At 41.3% G+C, this 18,441-nt stretch overlaps 1 protein-coding gene across 1 annotated transcript in view; it reads right to left on the bottom strand.

Annotated features, from left to right (window-relative positions):
• LOC102949488 (1-phosphatidylinositol 4,5-bisphosphate phosphodiesterase epsilon-1) overlaps positions 1 to 18,441 on the bottom strand; it is a 225,516-nt gene that overhangs the window by 66,411 nt on the left and 140,664 nt on the right. Inside the window, 3 exon segments of the mRNA XM_042959866.1 lie at positions 1,249 to 1,366; positions 3,331 to 3,513; positions 10,757 to 11,432. Of these exon segments, the coding sequence (XP_042815800.1) occupies positions 1,249 to 1,366; positions 3,331 to 3,513; positions 10,757 to 11,432 (977 nt within the window).

The raw sequence follows: 18,441 nt of genomic DNA, 5'->3' as shown, positions 1-18,441 counted from the left end.
CTTTTGCCCATTTCTTCACTGGATTATTTGTTTTTGGGGTGTTGAGTTTGATAAGTTCTTTATAGATTTTGGATACTAACCCCTTACCTGCTATGTCATTTGCAAATATATTCTCCCATTTGGTCAGTTGCCTTTTAGTTTTGTTGATTATTTCCTCTGCTGTGCAGAAGCCTTTGTCTTGATGAGGTCCCAATATTTTATTTTTGCTTGTGTTTCCTTTGTCTCCAGAGACACGTCAAGTAAGAAGTTGCTGCGGCTGAGGTCAAAGAGGTTTTTGCCTGTTTCTCCTCTGGGATTTTGATGGTTTCCTGTCTCACGTTTAGGTCTTTCATCCATTTTGAGTTTCTTTTTGTGTATGGTGTAAGAACGTGGTGCAGGTTCATTTTTCTGCATGTCTCTGTCCAGTTTTCCCAGCACCATACTAAAGAGACTGTCTTTTTTCCATTGGATGTTCTTTTCTGCTTTGTCAAAGGTTAGTTGACCATATGTCTGTGGGTCCATTTCTGGGTTCTCTATTCTGTTCCATTGATCTGAGTGTCTTTTTTTGTGCCGGTACCATACTGTCTTGATGATTACAGCTTTGTAATATAGCCTGAAGTCTGGGATTGTGATGCCTCCAGCTTAGTTTTCTTTTTCAGGATTGCTATGGCTATTCAGGGTCTTTTCTGGTTCCACACAAATTTTAGGATTGTTTGTTCTAGCTCTGTGAAGAATGCTGGTGTTATTTTGATAGGGATTGCACTGAATGTGTAGGTTGCTTTGGGTAGTATCGACATTTTAATAGTATTTGTTCTTTCAATCCATGAGCATGAACTGTTTTTCCATTTGTGTGTGTGTATGTGTGTCTCCAATTTCTTTCATAAGCTTTCTTTTCAGTGTATAGATTTTTCACTTCTTTGGTTAGATTTATTCCTAGGTATTTAGTGGTTTGCCCCCAGATGTTAAAAAAAAAAAAAAATCTCAGTCACGGTTGAGAATCACTGGTCTAATCCTCCACCTTGTATTTTATATATCTCACATCCCCTGTCTATAAGGCCTAGTTAATTAATGATAATCTTCTTTGAAGTACACTGTACTTGCCGAAATACCCCTTGGGTTCCATCATCTAGTTAAATACAAAGGTAAGTATATTTAACAAGACAAAGAGTTTTGTTAAGAATGCACTCAAGACTTAAATCATAATTGAAAACCAAATGCATATTTTTCCCTATAAAATAAAACATCTCTAATGTCAACATGTGGCTTTACCTGATTCTTCTTGTTCATTCATGTCTTGAGGGTCAGAACCACTCCGGCTGCGACACTCTCTGTGCATTTTGGCTTTTCGGGTGGCCATCTCATCGTCGGCTGCCTCTCCGCTCTCACCCTGGGAACATACACGTGTCGATACCTCTCATTCTGTGTTTCTCTCCCTCCTGGCACTGCTTTAGCACTGCTACCTATTTTCTGACTGCCTTCAATATCCCTGGCCCCAAACCAGTAGAGACCCCTGTGAAGGCTGACCAAGTATTCTCACATTACACTATCCCACTTGTTTTTGCTATATAGCAGCACTCGGAGGTGGAGGAGGAGGGCACAGGGAGGGCTGATAAGAGCAGGCAAAAGACCCCTGGAATCACAGAGACCAAATTATGAAGCAGACAAAGCTCGGCTTAGGCATCAACAGCCTCTAATATGCAAAGAGTGGGACTTTTTCTAGATAACCATGGAGAAAATATATTATTGTGTTATAGTGATAACATATATATAGTATAATATATAATATATAGTGGTAACTAACCAAATATTTTCTGCCATGGTAAAAACCATAAAGCCTACCAACTTTTTTTTTTTAAAGCTTTTGGGGAACCTGAAGATTTGTTCCCTTCTAATAGTCATGGCTGTATATCAAGTTTATAAGACCAATACTTCTTTTTTAAAAAAAATTTTAAATGTTTATTTATTTTTGAGACAGAGAGAGACAGAGCATGAGTGAGGGAGTGGCAGAGAGAGAGGGAGACACAGAATGTGAAGCAGGCTCCAGGCTCTGAGCTGTCAGCACAGAGCCTGACGTGGGGCTCTAACTGGTCAACTGTGAGATCATGACCTGAGCCGAAGTTGGACGCTCAACTGACTGAGCCACCCAGGTGCCCCCTTCTTCTTCTTTTTTTTTTTTTTAAAGGTCTATTTATTTATTTTCAGAGAGAGAGAGAGAGAGAGAGAGAGAGAGAGAGAGAGAGCGCGCAGGGGAGGGGCAGAGAGGGAGAGACAGAGAATCCCAAACAGGCTCGGCACCATCAGTGTAGAACCTGATTTGGGGCTCAAATCCACGAACCATGGGATCATGACCTGAGCCCAGATCAAGAGTCAGACACTTGACTGGCTGAGCCACCCAGGTGCCCCCGTAAAGTCTACCAGCTTAACCACTTTTAAGTCTACAGTAGTGTTAACTCTACGTGCCTCGTTGTGCAACGGATCTCTAGAACTTTTTCCTCCTGCAAAACTGAAACTCTATATGCAATCAAAAAGAACTCCCCCTATAGCACCCCCCTCCCCGTCCCTGTCCCCTGGCAACCACCATTCTACTTTCTGTTTCTAAGAGTTTGACCACTCTAGGTACCTCATGGAAGTGGAATCACGCAGCATTTGTCCTTTTGCGACTGGCTTATTTCACTTAGGATAATGTCGTCAAGGTTCAGCTACACTGTAGTATGACAGGATTTCCTTCTTTTTTTGAAAGCCTGAACACCATTCCGTTATATGTATACATCACCTTTTCATTCATGGATGGACATTCAAATTGCTTCTCTTGACAATTAAGTTAGTTTCTACATTTAGCATTTTGGCCTTGTAAGACCTTCATAACCTGATCCCTGGCCTTTTTAGCCTTTGCTTACCCACCACAGAGCCTGTGTTCCAGCTCGGAGCAGGAACCTGGAACTACATGTGCTTCCCTGAACAAGCCAAGTCTTTTCATGTCTCCCTGCTGCCTCCTCTGCCAGAAATGCTTTCCCTCGTGTTGTCTAACAAATCCTATACACCCTTCATGACCCATCTGTCCGCTTCCCTGTTCTGCCTGCGTCCTAGCCCTAAATCTTCCTTCTCTCTCCTCCCAGAGCACTTTGTGTATAGCTTGATAATGACTCTTACTGAATACTCATTGTTCGTGGCCCCTGACTTTTTCCTGGTGCTGACTCCATTCTTAACAAGGGGCCTGGCACCAGGAGATGCTCAGTAAGCCCTGAGCATCTTGTCCCCAACCCAAATGATCTAAGGTAGTTTCTGGCGACATAGACCATAAATGGTGCTGGATGATTGGGTTTGGTGCTTGATAAACAAGTAACACTCTACCCTTATAAGGATTTTCTTCTTTTTCTTGGTAGTGCTTATGCCCAAGGTGTTGTTTCTTTGCACATTGGGCTTCTCGGCACTCTTTGCTGATGTCCCGGGGCTGGGGTTTCGTGTACTCCACCGCCTGCCACCAAACAACTCCACGGCGTGAGCCAAAGTTGGGCCTTCGTACCGTCCATCTTCCTGTAAAAGAATCACATTCTGAACACTTAAAGGAACAGCAAGCAATGGGGAAGTATATATATGAATGGCTTCTAGTAAATTCCCAGAGGTGGAGGAGCACAGGCACAGTGAAGACTAGTGACCTGGCCACCCAAGTGGTTCTGTTTTCTAACCATCAGGACTCTCTGTTGGGAATTTCATCATATCCTCTGTTGTCCTGGTCACATCCCTGCTGAGTTCCAGTAAGTGATGTGCTTCAAGGGGGCCACATTCAAGTGGGATTAAAAAAACTTTTCCTTCCCAGTTTCAGAGGTTACATTCCAGAATGTAGGAACATTCACGAAGATGCATTTTGCATTTTAGGGCTCTGGAGGACTTAAGGGGTGTGTGTGTGTGTGTGTGTGTGTGTGTGTGTGTGTGTGAATCTACTTAAATAAAACCAAGTTCTATTTGTATTGCATCATTCCAGGTTTTGTTTTTTTCTAGTTTGATGGTTGGGACAGTTTGATTTGAAATATAGAGTATGTGGCATATGTGAAATTTACTTTGGAGGGCTCTGGGGAGATAACCACCGAGAAAATATATTATTAAATAGTTGGTGCACACCTGAAAGTAATGTAACATCATGTATCAATTATTATACTTCAGTAAAACAAATATAAATAAATAAATAAAATAGTTGGGCTGCTGTCCTCTTGAGTGACTGATACCCAAGACTAGAGAGCCCAGGGGACTCTACATCACGCATATTATGATGCTATGAGCAGTGAAAAGATACTTAAGGGGCATGCAATGCTTTGCAATAGCTCCTTCTCATAAGATAACACCATGCAAATGAGCTGAATAGCAGCAGAGATTAATTAACTAAATAATGGTCAACAATTCTCTCTGTAAGTAAGGAGGCTCAGTGAATAAAACTACAAAAAGTCACATATGAATTAAAGACAATATGGATGATATTTCACAGGTTGTATAAAATGGACATTGCAGAATTAATTTCCATATACTGTTTTTACTTTCCACAAACTTTTAAGGCCAGCCCTCCTTTGCAATTCCAAAGAAGTTCTTGTGAATACATTTTGCTTTGTTGTAGACACTATGTAAATAACAAAGTCTTTGTGTGTGTGCTTGGTCCTTTACCCTAACATTCAATAACTATTTGATTTTATGACTTGAGTTGTGACCTCCCACTTCCTGCATCCTGTTATGGATCCCAGGATGCTGAGTAACTTGAATGCTTAACGTGGGATATCTTTTGGTGATCTCTCATGGTGGATATCTGGGATTTATGCCTGTCCATTAATCATTTCTCTTTTCTCTGACCATACCCCAGTTTTACTTTATCTCTTTTCCTCTGGATACAGTCTTGAATCTATGAAAAGGTGAAACATCCTCCCTTGACCAATGGTTGGCATAAGATCCAAATAAGCCAATCAGAATCTCCCTCCCTGGAAAATGAATCTTGAATACAGTGATACTGAGAATGAAAATGGCTGGAGATCATTGTTTCTTGTTGCAGTCCTGCTCAAGATAGTCCCTGTGAATAAGTCACTACAATTAACTTCAAAGTGGAATAAACATTTCATGACACAATTTCATAAATAAATTTTACCTACGTTATTGAATTAACTACCTAATCCTTTGTAGAAGTTTTATTTTTTCTATTTATGGGTTTTAACTAACACATCTTTAAAAATTTAATAGACTCCTTCCTTAAAATGTAAAACTTCTGCCCTGGGAAAGACATTGTCAAGAGAATTAGAAGACAAGTCACAGATTGGGAGAAAATGTTTGCAAAAGAAACATCTGATAAAGAATGGTTATCCAGGGGAGCCTGGGTGGCTCAGTCGGTTAAGCGTCCGACTCTTGATTTTGGCTCAGGTCATGATCTCATGGATTGTTGGTTCGAGCCCTGCATCAGGCTCTGTGCTGACAATGTGGAACCTGCCTGAGATTCTCTCTCTCTTCCTCTTTGTTCCTCCCCACTTGTGCTCTCTCTCTCACTCTCAAAATAAATAAATAAACTTAAAAAAATGGCTATCCCAAATACACAGTGAGAACTTAAAACTCAACAATAAGAAAACAAATAACCCAATGAAAAAATAGTCCAAAGACCTCAACAGACACCTCACCAAAGAAGAGATAAAGATGGCAAATAAACACATGAAAAGATATTCCACATCATGTACCATCAGGAAACTGCAAATTAAAAGGAGACACCACTCCACACCTGGCCAAACTCCTGAACACTGACCACACCAAATGCTGATGGGGATGTGGAGTAACAGGAACAAGGATTCATTCTATTGAGAATGCAACATGGCATAGTCACTTCGGAAGGCAGCGCAGCAGCACCTTACAAAAGTAAACATTCTCTTACGATACGCTCCAGCAATCACGCTCCTTGGTATTAACCCAAAACAGTTGAAAACTTCAGTCCACACAGAAACCTGAACATGAATATTTACAGCAGCTAGCTTTACTCATAATTGCCACAACTTGGAAGCAACCAAGATGTCCTTCAGTAGGTAAATGGATAAATAAACTATGGTACATCCACACACTGGAGTATTATTCAGCAATAAAAAGAAATGAGCATGGGAAGACATGCAAGAATCCTCTTATTTTAATAATTTTTTTGAAAGTCTGTTTATTTTGAGAAAGAGAGTGCTAGCAGGGGGGGGGGGGGAGAGACAGAGAGACAGAGAGAGAGAGAGAAAGAGAGAGAGAGAGAATCCCAAGCAGACTCTGCAGGGTCAGCACAGAGCCTGACATGGGCTCAAACTCATGAAACTGTGAGATAATGGCGTGAGAGAAATCAAGAGTCTGACGCTTAACCGACTGAGCCCCCCGGGCGCCCTGACATGCAAGAATCTTAAATGAATATTACTAAGTGAAAGGAGCCAACCTGAGAAGGTTACATATTGTATGAGTCCAACTATATGATGTTCTAGAAGAGGCAAAACTATGGAGACAATAAAAAGATAAGTGGTTGCAGGGGCAGGGTGGAGGATGAGGTAGGGTGGGAGGAAGAGATGAACAGGTAGAGCACAGAGAATTTTTAGGGTAGTTAAAATACTCCATGTGATAGTATAATTATGAATATATGCCATTACATTGTTGTACAAACCTAAACAATGAACTCTAAGGTAAACTGTGGATTTGGGATGATTATGATATATCAATGCAGATTCATCCTTTGTAAAAAAATGTACCATTCTGGTGAGTGATGCTGACAATGGGACATGGGTGGGGGGCAGGAGGTTTATGGGAAATCTCTGTACATTCCTCTCAATTTTATTGTAAACTTAGCACTGCTCTAAAAAAAGAAAATCTTTAATAAAAAAAAATTTAATAGACCCATACCATGTACGTATAAAAGAATCAGCCTCCAATGCGTTGGTATTTCTAAATTCAGAACATCCTAACATGGGTCAAGCTTTACCCTTAATAGAAATATTTTAGGCCTGGAAAAGGCAGATGCCTTTGTTTAATCTTTAAAGGAGACTTTCTGGGAAGCAAAATATAGTTTGACTCTTTCTTGTATTTTGTACAAACAAAAACTTGATTGGGATGGGTGAAGGATATACCTTCTCTTTTTAATTTGGAAGAAGAGCTATTGTGAGTGAAGATACATTCTCAGTTTTAGAAAAAAGTTACTTTCAGATACGAGAGTATTCTAATACTAGTAAATGTAAAGTGATCTAATGAAAATTGTAACAGGAGGTAAAGCAAAAGACAAGAAATTGTGATACTTGTAATGAAGCCTTAGGAATACAGGAAAATAAAAGAAGTTCATGTGGATATTAGGATTAGGAAGCTGATTCCTTAAAAATTATACATGCACTTTTGCCTCTTGGCATTATCTTTGTATATGATATTTTAAGTACTGTTAAATGTATCTAATCCTTTGAATAAATCCTCCCCCCCCACCCCAGAAGATAGCAAGAATCTGTTTCTGTTGCTTACAACCAAATTGTACCTGATACCCCTGTTCTGACCTTCTCAGCTTCCCAGAGATCTTTCCAAATATCCAGGATTATGGGTTCTCAGCTCTGCCTGCGTAACCTCAAGCCAAAACTCATGACACCAGTCTTTCTCCTATACCTCACATCAAATCTCTCGCAGCTTACTTTCTTTTATTTTCCTGTATTCCTAGGCTGTATTATAAAGGTTACTATTTCTTCTTTTTTTCCCTTTATCTCTTGTTAGTGTTTCCATTTGATCAAATGCATTTACTAGTACTAAACTACTTCTATTTGAAAGAAGCTTCACACACTCATCACACAAGAAGACTCTGATGTCATGAAAATTACATTCTACATAAGCCCTTTCCAAACTGGGGAGAAAGAAGTACTCTTACAGGGCTGTTAATAGAAGTTTGGAAGAACCCGAGACTGTTCATAAATTTCTTTAACTTACAGGTACATTTAAACCCATTTCTTTTGTACCTTAGGACTTCTCAAGAGCCTTAAGTGTGCTAAGAGGTATTATAAATCACCAAGAGGGACATTTAACATGATGCCTATTTGACTTTTTGTTCTTAAAATACCAACCTGGATCTTTTTGATGTTCTCTGAGACAATTTGGGAGCTGGTCTACAAGATGGGAAAATAATCAGTCGCTGAGTTTGTTTCACTTAATAAAAATCCTGAGTGTCTGTTTCTGAGAAATGTTGCCTTGTCTTCCTGGGCGGCTCATGCAGAACAATGTTTTGAGGCAGACCATCACCTGTTTTCAGAAGTGACTGAAGTAGATGGAGCTGTTCTGCCATTACACCGTAACGGCTTGTTCCCATGCAGTGGTGGAGGAGTGGGGGCTGCAGGGAAGGGAGGGGTGCTGCTGTGTGTGCAACTGGGAAGGGCTGAGTTGGCTCCAGGTCACTTCCTGTCTCTGCTCCAGCCGTGCCTCTTACCTCTTCTGCTGTTTCTGGTCTCAGCTGGTGCCTTCTTCAGCAAAAACTGAAGGCTGCCAGGGTGAATGAGAGACCAAGTACACCCTAGGTGTTCATTCAGCTACTTTATGCTGGAAGATGGGAAAGGAAACAAATGGAGCAAATAAACCACATCGCCAGCCGCTTTGTGACAGTGAGTGTAACTGAGCTCAGAGACTTTGGTTTGTGTCCAGGTTGAATGGATTTGCATGACTGTGGAAAGCTGACGAATGATTATAATTAAAAATCAACATTTACCTGGGGCGCCTGGGTGGCTCAGTCGGTTAAGCGTCCGACTTCAGCTCAGGTCATGATCTCACAGTCTGTGAGTTCAAGCCCTGCATCAGGCTCTGTGCTGACAGCTCAGAGTCCGGAGCCTGCTTTGGATTCTGTGTCTCCCCCCTCTCTGCCCCTCCCATGCTCATGCTCTGTCTCTCTGTCTCTCTGTCTCTCTCTCTCTCAGTAATAAGTAAATGCTAAAAAAAAAAAAAAAATTGAAAAGAAATCAACATTTACAATAGCCCCTGAAGACTTCTTTTTTTCCAAGCAGTTGACTGCACTGGACTCTCCCTGTGGAGTGGACAGGAAGCAGGTATCTTGGTTTCTACTTTAAGATGAATTAACTGAAATAGGCTTTGTGCTGTGCAGTATTAGCATAATCGTGTACATAGGCCTATATGCTTATTAATCAATTAATCCATTAGTTGTTCAGGATATGATCTCCACTCATCAGTATTGCATGAATGTGGGTAAAGGAGAAAAAGGGAGCATTATATAAATACACATACATACACATATATATGTGCATCTCTACTAACAGCCCAGGGGAAAATGTCTCTACTTGTCAGAAACATGTTAGGACTGTGAAAAGTACATGAAATCAGTCATTTGAGTAATTTCAGCCATGGTTCTATTTGTTCTGTGACACTAGTAAAAAAAGATAATTTTTTTTTTTTTTTTTGCCAAAAACGATGGAAAAGCATAACAAAGAGAAACTGAATGCTTTTTGGGGCGCCTGGGTGGCTCAGTTGGTTAAGCGGCCGACTTCGGCTCAGGTCACGATCTCGCGGTCCGTGAGTTCGAGCCCCGCGTCGGGCTCTGGGCTGATGGCTCAGAGCCTGGAGCCTGCTTCCGATTCTGTGTCTCCCTCTCTCTCTGCCCCTCCCCCATTCATGCTCTGTCTCTCTCTGTCTCAAAAATAAATAAAACGTTAAAAAAATTTTTTTTAAAAAGAAAAACTGAATGCTTTGATACAACTCATTTGGAAACGCCATCAATAGTGTCCTGTCCCCTTGTGGCAGGGTTTTCCCGAGCAATCTGCCCTCTGTCTTCCAGGAGTATGCTATTCTGGTCTTTCCGGTCTCTTCTCACACCTCAGCCCAGTTCTGCCGCCACCCTTGGCTGGAGTGTTAAGTACCTGATAATTTTAGGGTTAGTGAGAAACACACTCACTTTAAGCAGCTGACTGTGAGAAGCTGCCTCCTCAGGGCTGTGCCAATATAAACCTGGTGAGGAAGAACTTCATTAAAGCTCAGAGGTGCTACAGTGAGGCAGCAGGACACAGTGAATTAATGCTCCGAGAGTCACCTAGCATATTAGGTGATGGGGCAGGATTTCAATTTCCAAAGTGAAGGTTTCCAATGTATCAGCTGGTCCGTAATTAATTATAAAAGCGTTCACACCATAATGCTGTCGATGGAAACTTTGAGTAAGCGAATATGCTTATATTAACTGGTTTCTTTGCTGTGAGAAGTACAATGACCGCAGTCTCTATTTTCTTTTTTTAAAATTTTTTTTTTTCAACATTTATTTTTTATTTTTGGGACAGAGAGAGACAGAGCATGAACGGGGGAGGCACAGAGAGAGAGGGAGACACAGAATCGGAAACAGGCTCCAGGCTCCGAGCCATCAGCCCAGAGCCCGACGCGGGGCTCGAACTCACGGACCGTGAGATCGTGACCTGGCTGAAGTCGGACGCTCAACCGACTGCGCCACCCAGGCGCCCCCGCAGTCTCTATTTTCATACAAAATGTTAACTGGACCTAATAAAAGCCACACACTATTCTTTATACATTAGGAACTGGCATTAACGACTTGACACATATTAACTCAGTCAAACCCCACAGCTGCTCTAACAATGGGTATTGCTATCATTCTCATTTTATAGATAAGAAACCAAGGCACAGAAAGGTAAAGTCAAAGGTGCCGTGTATCACTGAGGTAGTAAATGACAGAGGGTGAGAATGAACCCTGGTGGTCCAAGTGTGGCTTTGCAAGATTAATGACTTGAGAATTAGGGGAGTGAGGAGAGAGGGACGGCTACACCCCTACCTGATAGAGGCTGACGTACTGTTTCCGCAGCCACTGCTGTCTCTGGTCAGGGAACTTCCTCATCTTCCTCACGGCTCTCGTGAGTTCCAGCAATCCACTGAAGAGCATCTTAGCTGTGTGCCTGGGTGCCACAAAGTGCAATAATCTATTGTCCGTGGTCTGGAGCCCATAGAGCAGCGTCACGCCAGTCTCTGAGAGAAACATGCTACCCAGTTTGTTCTGAACACACACAGTGTGTATATCGATGCTAGGGTGTCCCATGTACACAGCTTTTGCTGAGAACAGATCCAAGACCCCCTCTGCCAGGCCACTTAGTCCAGCATTGCCCAGTAACGGGAATTTGCCAGGCTCAGACGTGTTACTAAGCACACCGAGTTTTGCTTTAGCACTGGCCAGGGAAGCAGTGGTGGGCTTTGTCCAGGTCAAGGTGCTGTTGTCAGGCTGAAGCTGGAGGAAGCATCGGGCAGAGAGGTGCGTGTCCTGGTCGTAGTGGATGACAGTGGCCCCCTGCAGCAGGAACTGGTGCACATCGGCTCGGATGGACAGCACGTACCATGGGATTAGCTCTGTCCCATGGTCAAAGGCCTTCTGTGGCTCTTCTGATCCGTGAGCGTCCCATTCTTTGGATTTCTCAAAGATGTCATTTTCAGAATCTAACAGGTCTCCAATGATAAACCTAATGGAAAAAGATACAAATTTGATCTGTCTTGTAATCAGAAGTGAGAACACCACAAAGCCTTTTGCTGACACTGGACATCATTTTTCACTCCACTGTAAGTTCAAATTAGCATAGGAAATATAAAATGCTAAAGGTCAGAGTAAACTTTTTATAGCTGTATTCTAAAACCATGTATTTAGCAGTATGTCTGACTGTAGGCATAAGGAAAGGAACTACTATAAGTTCTTGTATTTTTAATATCAACAATCTTCATTATGTATTAGTTTCCCCTCTTGTGTCAGGAACTGTTAAATACATTACATACTTTTTTTTTTTTTTTTTTTTTTTGAGAGAGAGAGAGAGAGGGAGGGTGGTGAAGGGCAGAGGGAGAGAGAGAGAGAATCTTAAGCAGGCTCCATGCTCAGTGTGGAGCTTGATGTAGGGCTTAATCCGATGACCCTGGGATCATGGCATGAGCTGAAATTAAGAGTCGGGCTCTCAACCAATTGAGCCACCCAGGTGCACTGTTATATACATTTTTGCACTTAATTTGACCTACTTGTGATGTAAGATTTTTTTTTCTTTTTAACCTATGAGGAAGCTGGGCTCAAAAGGGGTAGAATAACTCCCTCCAGGTCATCCAGCTCAGAAGAGGCCTACCCAAGCAGGATTCTGCTCTGACTTGTCAGCCTGGGACCTTCCTCACTAAGTTCGACTGCCTTCTACTTGATCAGAACCAAATGTTGTGACCTGAACACAATGGGGCTAAAATAGGCAGAACAAGACTTACTACGTTGGCCTGAGAAGTGTCTCTGTTAAAAAATAAAATACCATTAGTTCAAAGACACTTGGAAAATACAGCCATGGTGGCTAGATGAACAACAATAGTTCTCCTTGACTCAACCTTAGATTTTCCTTGTGTGTGTGTGTGTGTGTGTGTGTGTGTGTGTGTGTGTGCTCATGTATGTATACATGTGCACATAAAGGACTTGTCTGCTTGGAAAATTCAGCAAGTTGTCTTCCCTGAGTTGGGAATCTGGATTGTTAGGGCCAGAAGGATCTAGGGGGAAGGCAAGGGAGACCTTAATGCCTCCTTTGTATAGGGTCACCTTTGTAGGAATGTGCCCAAGAGAGACTTGTTCTTTTTTTTTCAAAGCATGAAGAATTGTTATTAAGATCAAGGTTTCTGGGCCCCTGGGTGCTCGGTCAGTTAGGTGGCTGACTCTTGATTTTGGCTCAGGTCATGCTCTCATGGTTCTTGGGATTGAGCCCCGCATCAGGCTCTGTGCTGACAGCATGGAGCCTGCTTGGGAATCTCTCTCTCCCTCTCTCTGCCCTTCCCCTGCTCACACTCTCTGTTTCTCTCTGAAAATAAATAAAATTAAAAAAAAAAAAGAATAGAGATTTAAAAAAAAAAGAAAAGATCAAGGTTTTTGCTGTTTGATCCATAGACATCGCTTGCAAAGTGGTGGATAAAATTGAGAAGGAGCTGGTCCATACATCTCTGGGAAGGAACGTTCCCACTGACTTGAGGCACTTGGGCAGCCTACTGTGACTCCTGGCAGGGCAGGAGCAGTGGCACTGGGCTTCCTGGACTCTTGGTCTAGATCCTGGTCCCTGAGCAAGATCCCATTCCTGCTTTCAAATGGCAGGTTCTTCCTCCTTGCCTCCCATAAGTAGATATTCTTTTTTTTTTTTTCCCAATATATGAAATTTATTGTCAAATTGGTTTCCATACAACACCCAGTGCTCATCGCAAAAGGTGCCCTCCTCAATACCCATCACCCACCCTCGTCTCCCTCCCACGCCCCATCAACCCTCAGTTTGTTCTCAGTTTTTAAGAGTCTCTTATGCTTTGGCTCTCTCCCACTCTAACCTCTTTTTTTTTTTTCCCTTCCCCTCCCCCATGGGTTCCTGTTAAGTTTCTCAGGATCCACATAGGAGTGAAAACGTATGGTATCTGTCTTTCTCTGTATGGCTTATTTCACTTAGCATCACACTCTCCAGTTCCATCCACGTTGCTACAAAGGGCCATATTTCGTTCTTTCTCATTGCCATGTAGTACTCCATTGTGTATATAAACCACAATTTCTTTATCCATTCATCACTTGATGGACATTTAGGCTCTAGTAGATATTCTTAAAAAAAGAAAATAAATCTACAAGAGATCTCACAAATCTGACAATCAGAATATCGTTTTCAGATAACACACACTGGAAACACTGGAAACAATCCAAATGTCGTATAAATAAAATTTGGTGGATTCATACAATGTAATGAATTGCACAGCAATGAAAACAAACAGGTAATAAATAGCTATCACAATGCAACGACAGGGACATATCTTAAGCAAGACACACAACAATATATATTGTATGGTTATATTTGTGTAAATGTAAATTTCAAAACCAGGTAAAACTATACTATGTTATTTAGAAATGCACAAGAGGGGTATAGTTATAAAGAAAAGCAGGAAGTAGCAGTGAATTTTAGTCTAGGGGAAAGGGTGACAAAATTGAGAAGGGAAACACACAGTTTCTGGTGCTGGGCAATGTTTCACTGTGGGCGGGAGTTATGCATGCATCGACTTGATGATTATCCAAATACATTCTTTTTTTTTTTTAAGTTTGTTTATTTATTTATTTATTTTGAGAGAGGGAGAGAGTACAAGTGGGGGGAAGGGCAGAGAGAGAGGGGGACAGAGGATCCAAAGAGAGCTTCATGCTGACAGCTTTGAGCCTGATGTGGGCCTCAAACTCACAAACCCTGAGATCACTACCTGAGCTGAAGTCGGACGCTCAACTGACTGAGCCACCCAGGTGCCCCCAAAATACATCAGTTTTTTTTTTAACTTTTAACTTTAGAATAATTTTAGATTTGTGGAAAAATTTCAAAAACAGTAGATCCCACATTTGGTTTTCCCTGTTATGATCATCTTATTGGGATGGTATGTTTGACACAATTCATAATCCAATACTGATTCATTATTATTAATTGACGTCCATACTCCATAGAGTTCCTTAGTTTCTTTCCCCCCCATGTCCTTTTTCTTTTCCAGGATTCTATTCAAGATTCCATATTACATTTAGTTGTCATGCTTCTGTAAGGCTCTTCTTACATATGACAGTTTCTTACACTTCCCTTGTTTTTAATGATCTTGACAGTTCTGAGGAGCACTGGTTAGGTATTTTGTGGAATGTCTCTCAATTAGAATTTGCCAGATATTTTTCTCATAATTAGACTGGGGCTATCAGTTCTGGGGAGGAAGCTCACTGGGCTAGAGAGTCATTCTCCTCACATCACAGCCAGGGAACATACTATTAACATGATTTAACTGTTGATGTTGATCTGACTGAGGTTGTGTTGGTCATGTCCCACTGTAAAGTTATTCTTAATATTATTTTTAATATAATTTATTGTCAAACTGGCTAACATACAGTGTGTACAGCGTGCTCTTGGTTTTGGGGGTAGATTCCTGTGATTCATCGCTTGCATACAACACCCAGCGCTCATCCCAACAAGCACCCACCTCAATGACATTTTTAAAACTCCTTTCCATATTGTCCTCTTTGGAAGGAAGTCCACATGCACATGTAAAGGGTAGAAAGTTATTTTCTACCTCTTCAAGGGCAGAATATCTATATAGGTTTTTTGGAATTCTTCTGCGTGGGAGATTTGTCTCTTCTCTCCCATCTGTTTGTTTATTTATCATTTACGTATATGGGTTCATGAATATTTATTTAATATTTTAGTTTATAATCTAATTCTACTTCATTTTGTAGCTCGAATTGTCCCAGCTTTGGCCATCAGAAGCTTTCTTAGTTGGCTCTTGTATTCCTTTGAAGTTTATTGTACTTTCTTTGTTTTTAGCACTTCTTTACTTTCCGGTACAACAAAATGCCCCAGGCTCATCTTTTGTATTTCCTGCCCTAGCTCTAGGATCAGCCATTTCTCTAAGGAACTTTGCTTTCTTTTATTGAAGAATGTTATTAGAAATCAAGATTTGCGTGCTAGCTGCAAACACACCCTATTTTATGTACTTAAAAATTTTTTAAAATTAAAATCTTTAAAATATTTTATTTATTTATTTATTTATTTATTTATTTATTTATTTGGCTAACATACCGTGTATACAGTATGCTCTTGGTTTTGGAGGTAGATTCACGTGATTCATCGCTTACATACAACACCCAGTGCTCATCCCAACAAGTGCCCTCCGCAATGCCCATCACCCATTTCCCCCTCTCCCCCAGCGTCCCCCTCCATTCCCCAACCCCCGCCCCATCAACCCTCAGTTTGTTCTCTGTATTTAAGAGTCTCTTATGATTTGCCTCCCTCCCTCTCTGTTTGTAACTATTAAAAAAAATTTTTTTAATGTTTATTTTTGAGAGAGAGAGAGAGACAGCATGAGCAGGGGAGGGGCAGAGAGAGAGGGAGACACAGAATCTGAAGCAGGCTCCAGACTTTTAGCTGTCAGCATAGAGCCCAATGTGGAGCTTGAACTCAGGAACCGCGAGATCACGACCTGAGCCAAAGTCAGATGTTTAACTGACTGAGCCACCCAGGAACCCTTTATGTACTTTTCTTAATGTTGCATTTAATGATAAAAAGTGAAGAAACAAAAAGAAAATCCTTTATGTCTAGCCTAGCTTGATTCCTCTGAAACTGCCATCAAGAACAATGGAAAACCAATATTTATTTATGTCCTCGTCTACAATGCTTATGCTCATGGTTCATACACATAGAATGGTGGTTAGGAACATGCCGTCTATAGTCACTGTGGGTTTAATGTTTAGCTCTGCCACCTATCTGCTGTGTGACCTGGTCAAATCATTCAACCTCACTTTACTTATCTGTTAATGGCAAAAAGACAATGCTCATTTCACAGAGCAGGTGAGGCTCAAATAAGAGTACTTGCAAAGAAAGCACTTAGAGCTGTGTCTGGCTCAGTAAAGTACACCACTATAATTAAATATAGGAAGACCAAGATTTCATTCTTCCTGCTTCTCCTTTCCCCACCTTCCTTTTCTCTACACTAAATGGGCCCAACTATTGCTCTAGAGGGGTTTTCTTTAGGGCCACATGCAAGCTCTTTTATCTTTTTATTTCCTTTCTCTGGGATCATTTTCACATTCTCCAGGTCACACTTCTGGTTTTTGTTGTTTTTTTAAGAGCAGAAAGGATTCAATTGGTGTCTGTACCCATAAAGTACAACTTATGCTAATTCGGACATATAACTTCTGATTTTAATTGAGCAAAAGAAATAGTGTCTCCCATATTCCATTTAATTTGAGTTCTGAGCTAAACCAAGTATTTTCCAGTGAAAAACTGCAAGTATTACAAAAAAACAGCATCTGGGGGTGCCTGGTTAAGCGTCCCACTTCAGCTCAGGTCATGATCTCTCGGTTCGTGAGTTCGAGCCCCGTGTTGGACTCTGTGCGGACGGCTTAGAGCCTGGAGCCTGCTTCGGATTCTGTGTCCCCCTCTCTGTTCCTCCCCCACTGGTGCTACTGTCTCCCTCTCTCTCACAAATAAATAAACATTTAAAAAAAAAACATACACACACACAAAAAAAAACCAGTGTCTGGAAAGAAAACTGTGCAGCTTTTCTGGAGCCTGTTTTCTGCTGCTCAGAGCTAATGTAAACTGGGAGCGAGAGACACTGTCTTTCTTAGCATCAGTTTCTATTTTTGAACACAAAAAGGACTAATGCTGAGTGTTAACAGTTACATTAAAAAGCCTAAGATAATGCCTAAGAGAAAAGTGACAATTGTTTTGGTAATGAAATAAGTTCATTTCAAGACAGAAACTAGAGGCTTTGTCTCTTAGATCTTACGGTGGATGTTCTGCACTTCTGTGCCTGATTCTCTTAGGAGACAAATCCCTGTGGGTTTACGAGGAGGAGTTGGTGGCATTTAAAGGGTTATTTAGGGACCAAATAACATAATCAAAGATCAAAGATGTGATTTACCAGCAAAGAAGCTACTTTGTCAAACTTAGGTCATATGCCCTAAGAAGAAGACCACGGAGTGAAACAGAAGGAAAGTGTGTATCTGAACCCCCTGGAGAAGTTCCACAGAGTCAGTCAGTTAGAAACCATAAATTGACAAATAAATATTTTTCTAAAGTTCCCTAATGAAAATCTTATATGTGGGGACAAGTAGGCTATTAATCAACTTGGTTAGGCATTCTTAAAAATGTTTATTTATTTATTTTGAGAGAGACCGAGAGAGAGAGCAGGGGAGAGGCAGAGAGAGAAGGGAGAAATAGAATCCCAAACAGGCCCCACCTTGTCAGCACAGAGCCCGATGCGGGGGCTCCACCTCTCCAAGCATGACATCATGACCTGAGCGAAATCAGGAGTCGGATGCTTAACCGACTGAAGCCACCCAGGCGCCCCAACCTAGTTATGTATTTTCTTAATAACTATTCATTACTTCCTACAACGTTATTATGATTACAGGACCATGATTCATCATGATTTGGAGCCAGCCTGCCTGAGGTTAAATCCTGGCCCTGGGAGGTATAAGATCCTGAGTAAAACGGAACTATTGTGAGGATTACATAATGTGATATATGTGAAATATTTAGGACAGTGTTTGCTCAAATGTAGGCTCTTAATAAATAACAGCATGTTAAATATTACTAATATTATTATTGTCCGGATTACATGTGCAAAGTCAATATTCTAGAATGTAACCACCAAACAAACATTGCTTCACTGTGGAAATGGTGTCCAAATTTCAAGTTGGGATTCAAGTGATAAACTAGCTTGAACTGAATGTCGTGCAGACAGTGGGAAATGGCTTTCTTTGTTATAGGTCACAGAAGTAGGACTGGTCTTGGGTGCTGGCTGAGGAGACACGAAGAGAGAGAGAGAGACAGAGAGGGTCCCAGGTACGCCCAGCAAAGCCAGGGGTGGTGTAGGGGAGACCATGTTAGGGTCTGGGCTGGCCTGAAGCAGTCAACTATATGTAAAGGATGTTATGAGGTGGGTGTTTGTAAGATTGAGACTGGTCTATACCAT

The sequence above is a fragment of the Panthera tigris genome, chromosome D2, assembly GCF_018350195.1.
Source record: "Panthera tigris isolate Pti1 chromosome D2, P.tigris_Pti1_mat1.1, whole genome shotgun sequence".
Classification (NCBI taxonomy): Eukaryota; Metazoa; Chordata; class Mammalia; order Carnivora; family Felidae; genus Panthera; species Panthera tigris.
This window is presented reverse-complemented; position numbering and strand designations above follow the sequence as displayed.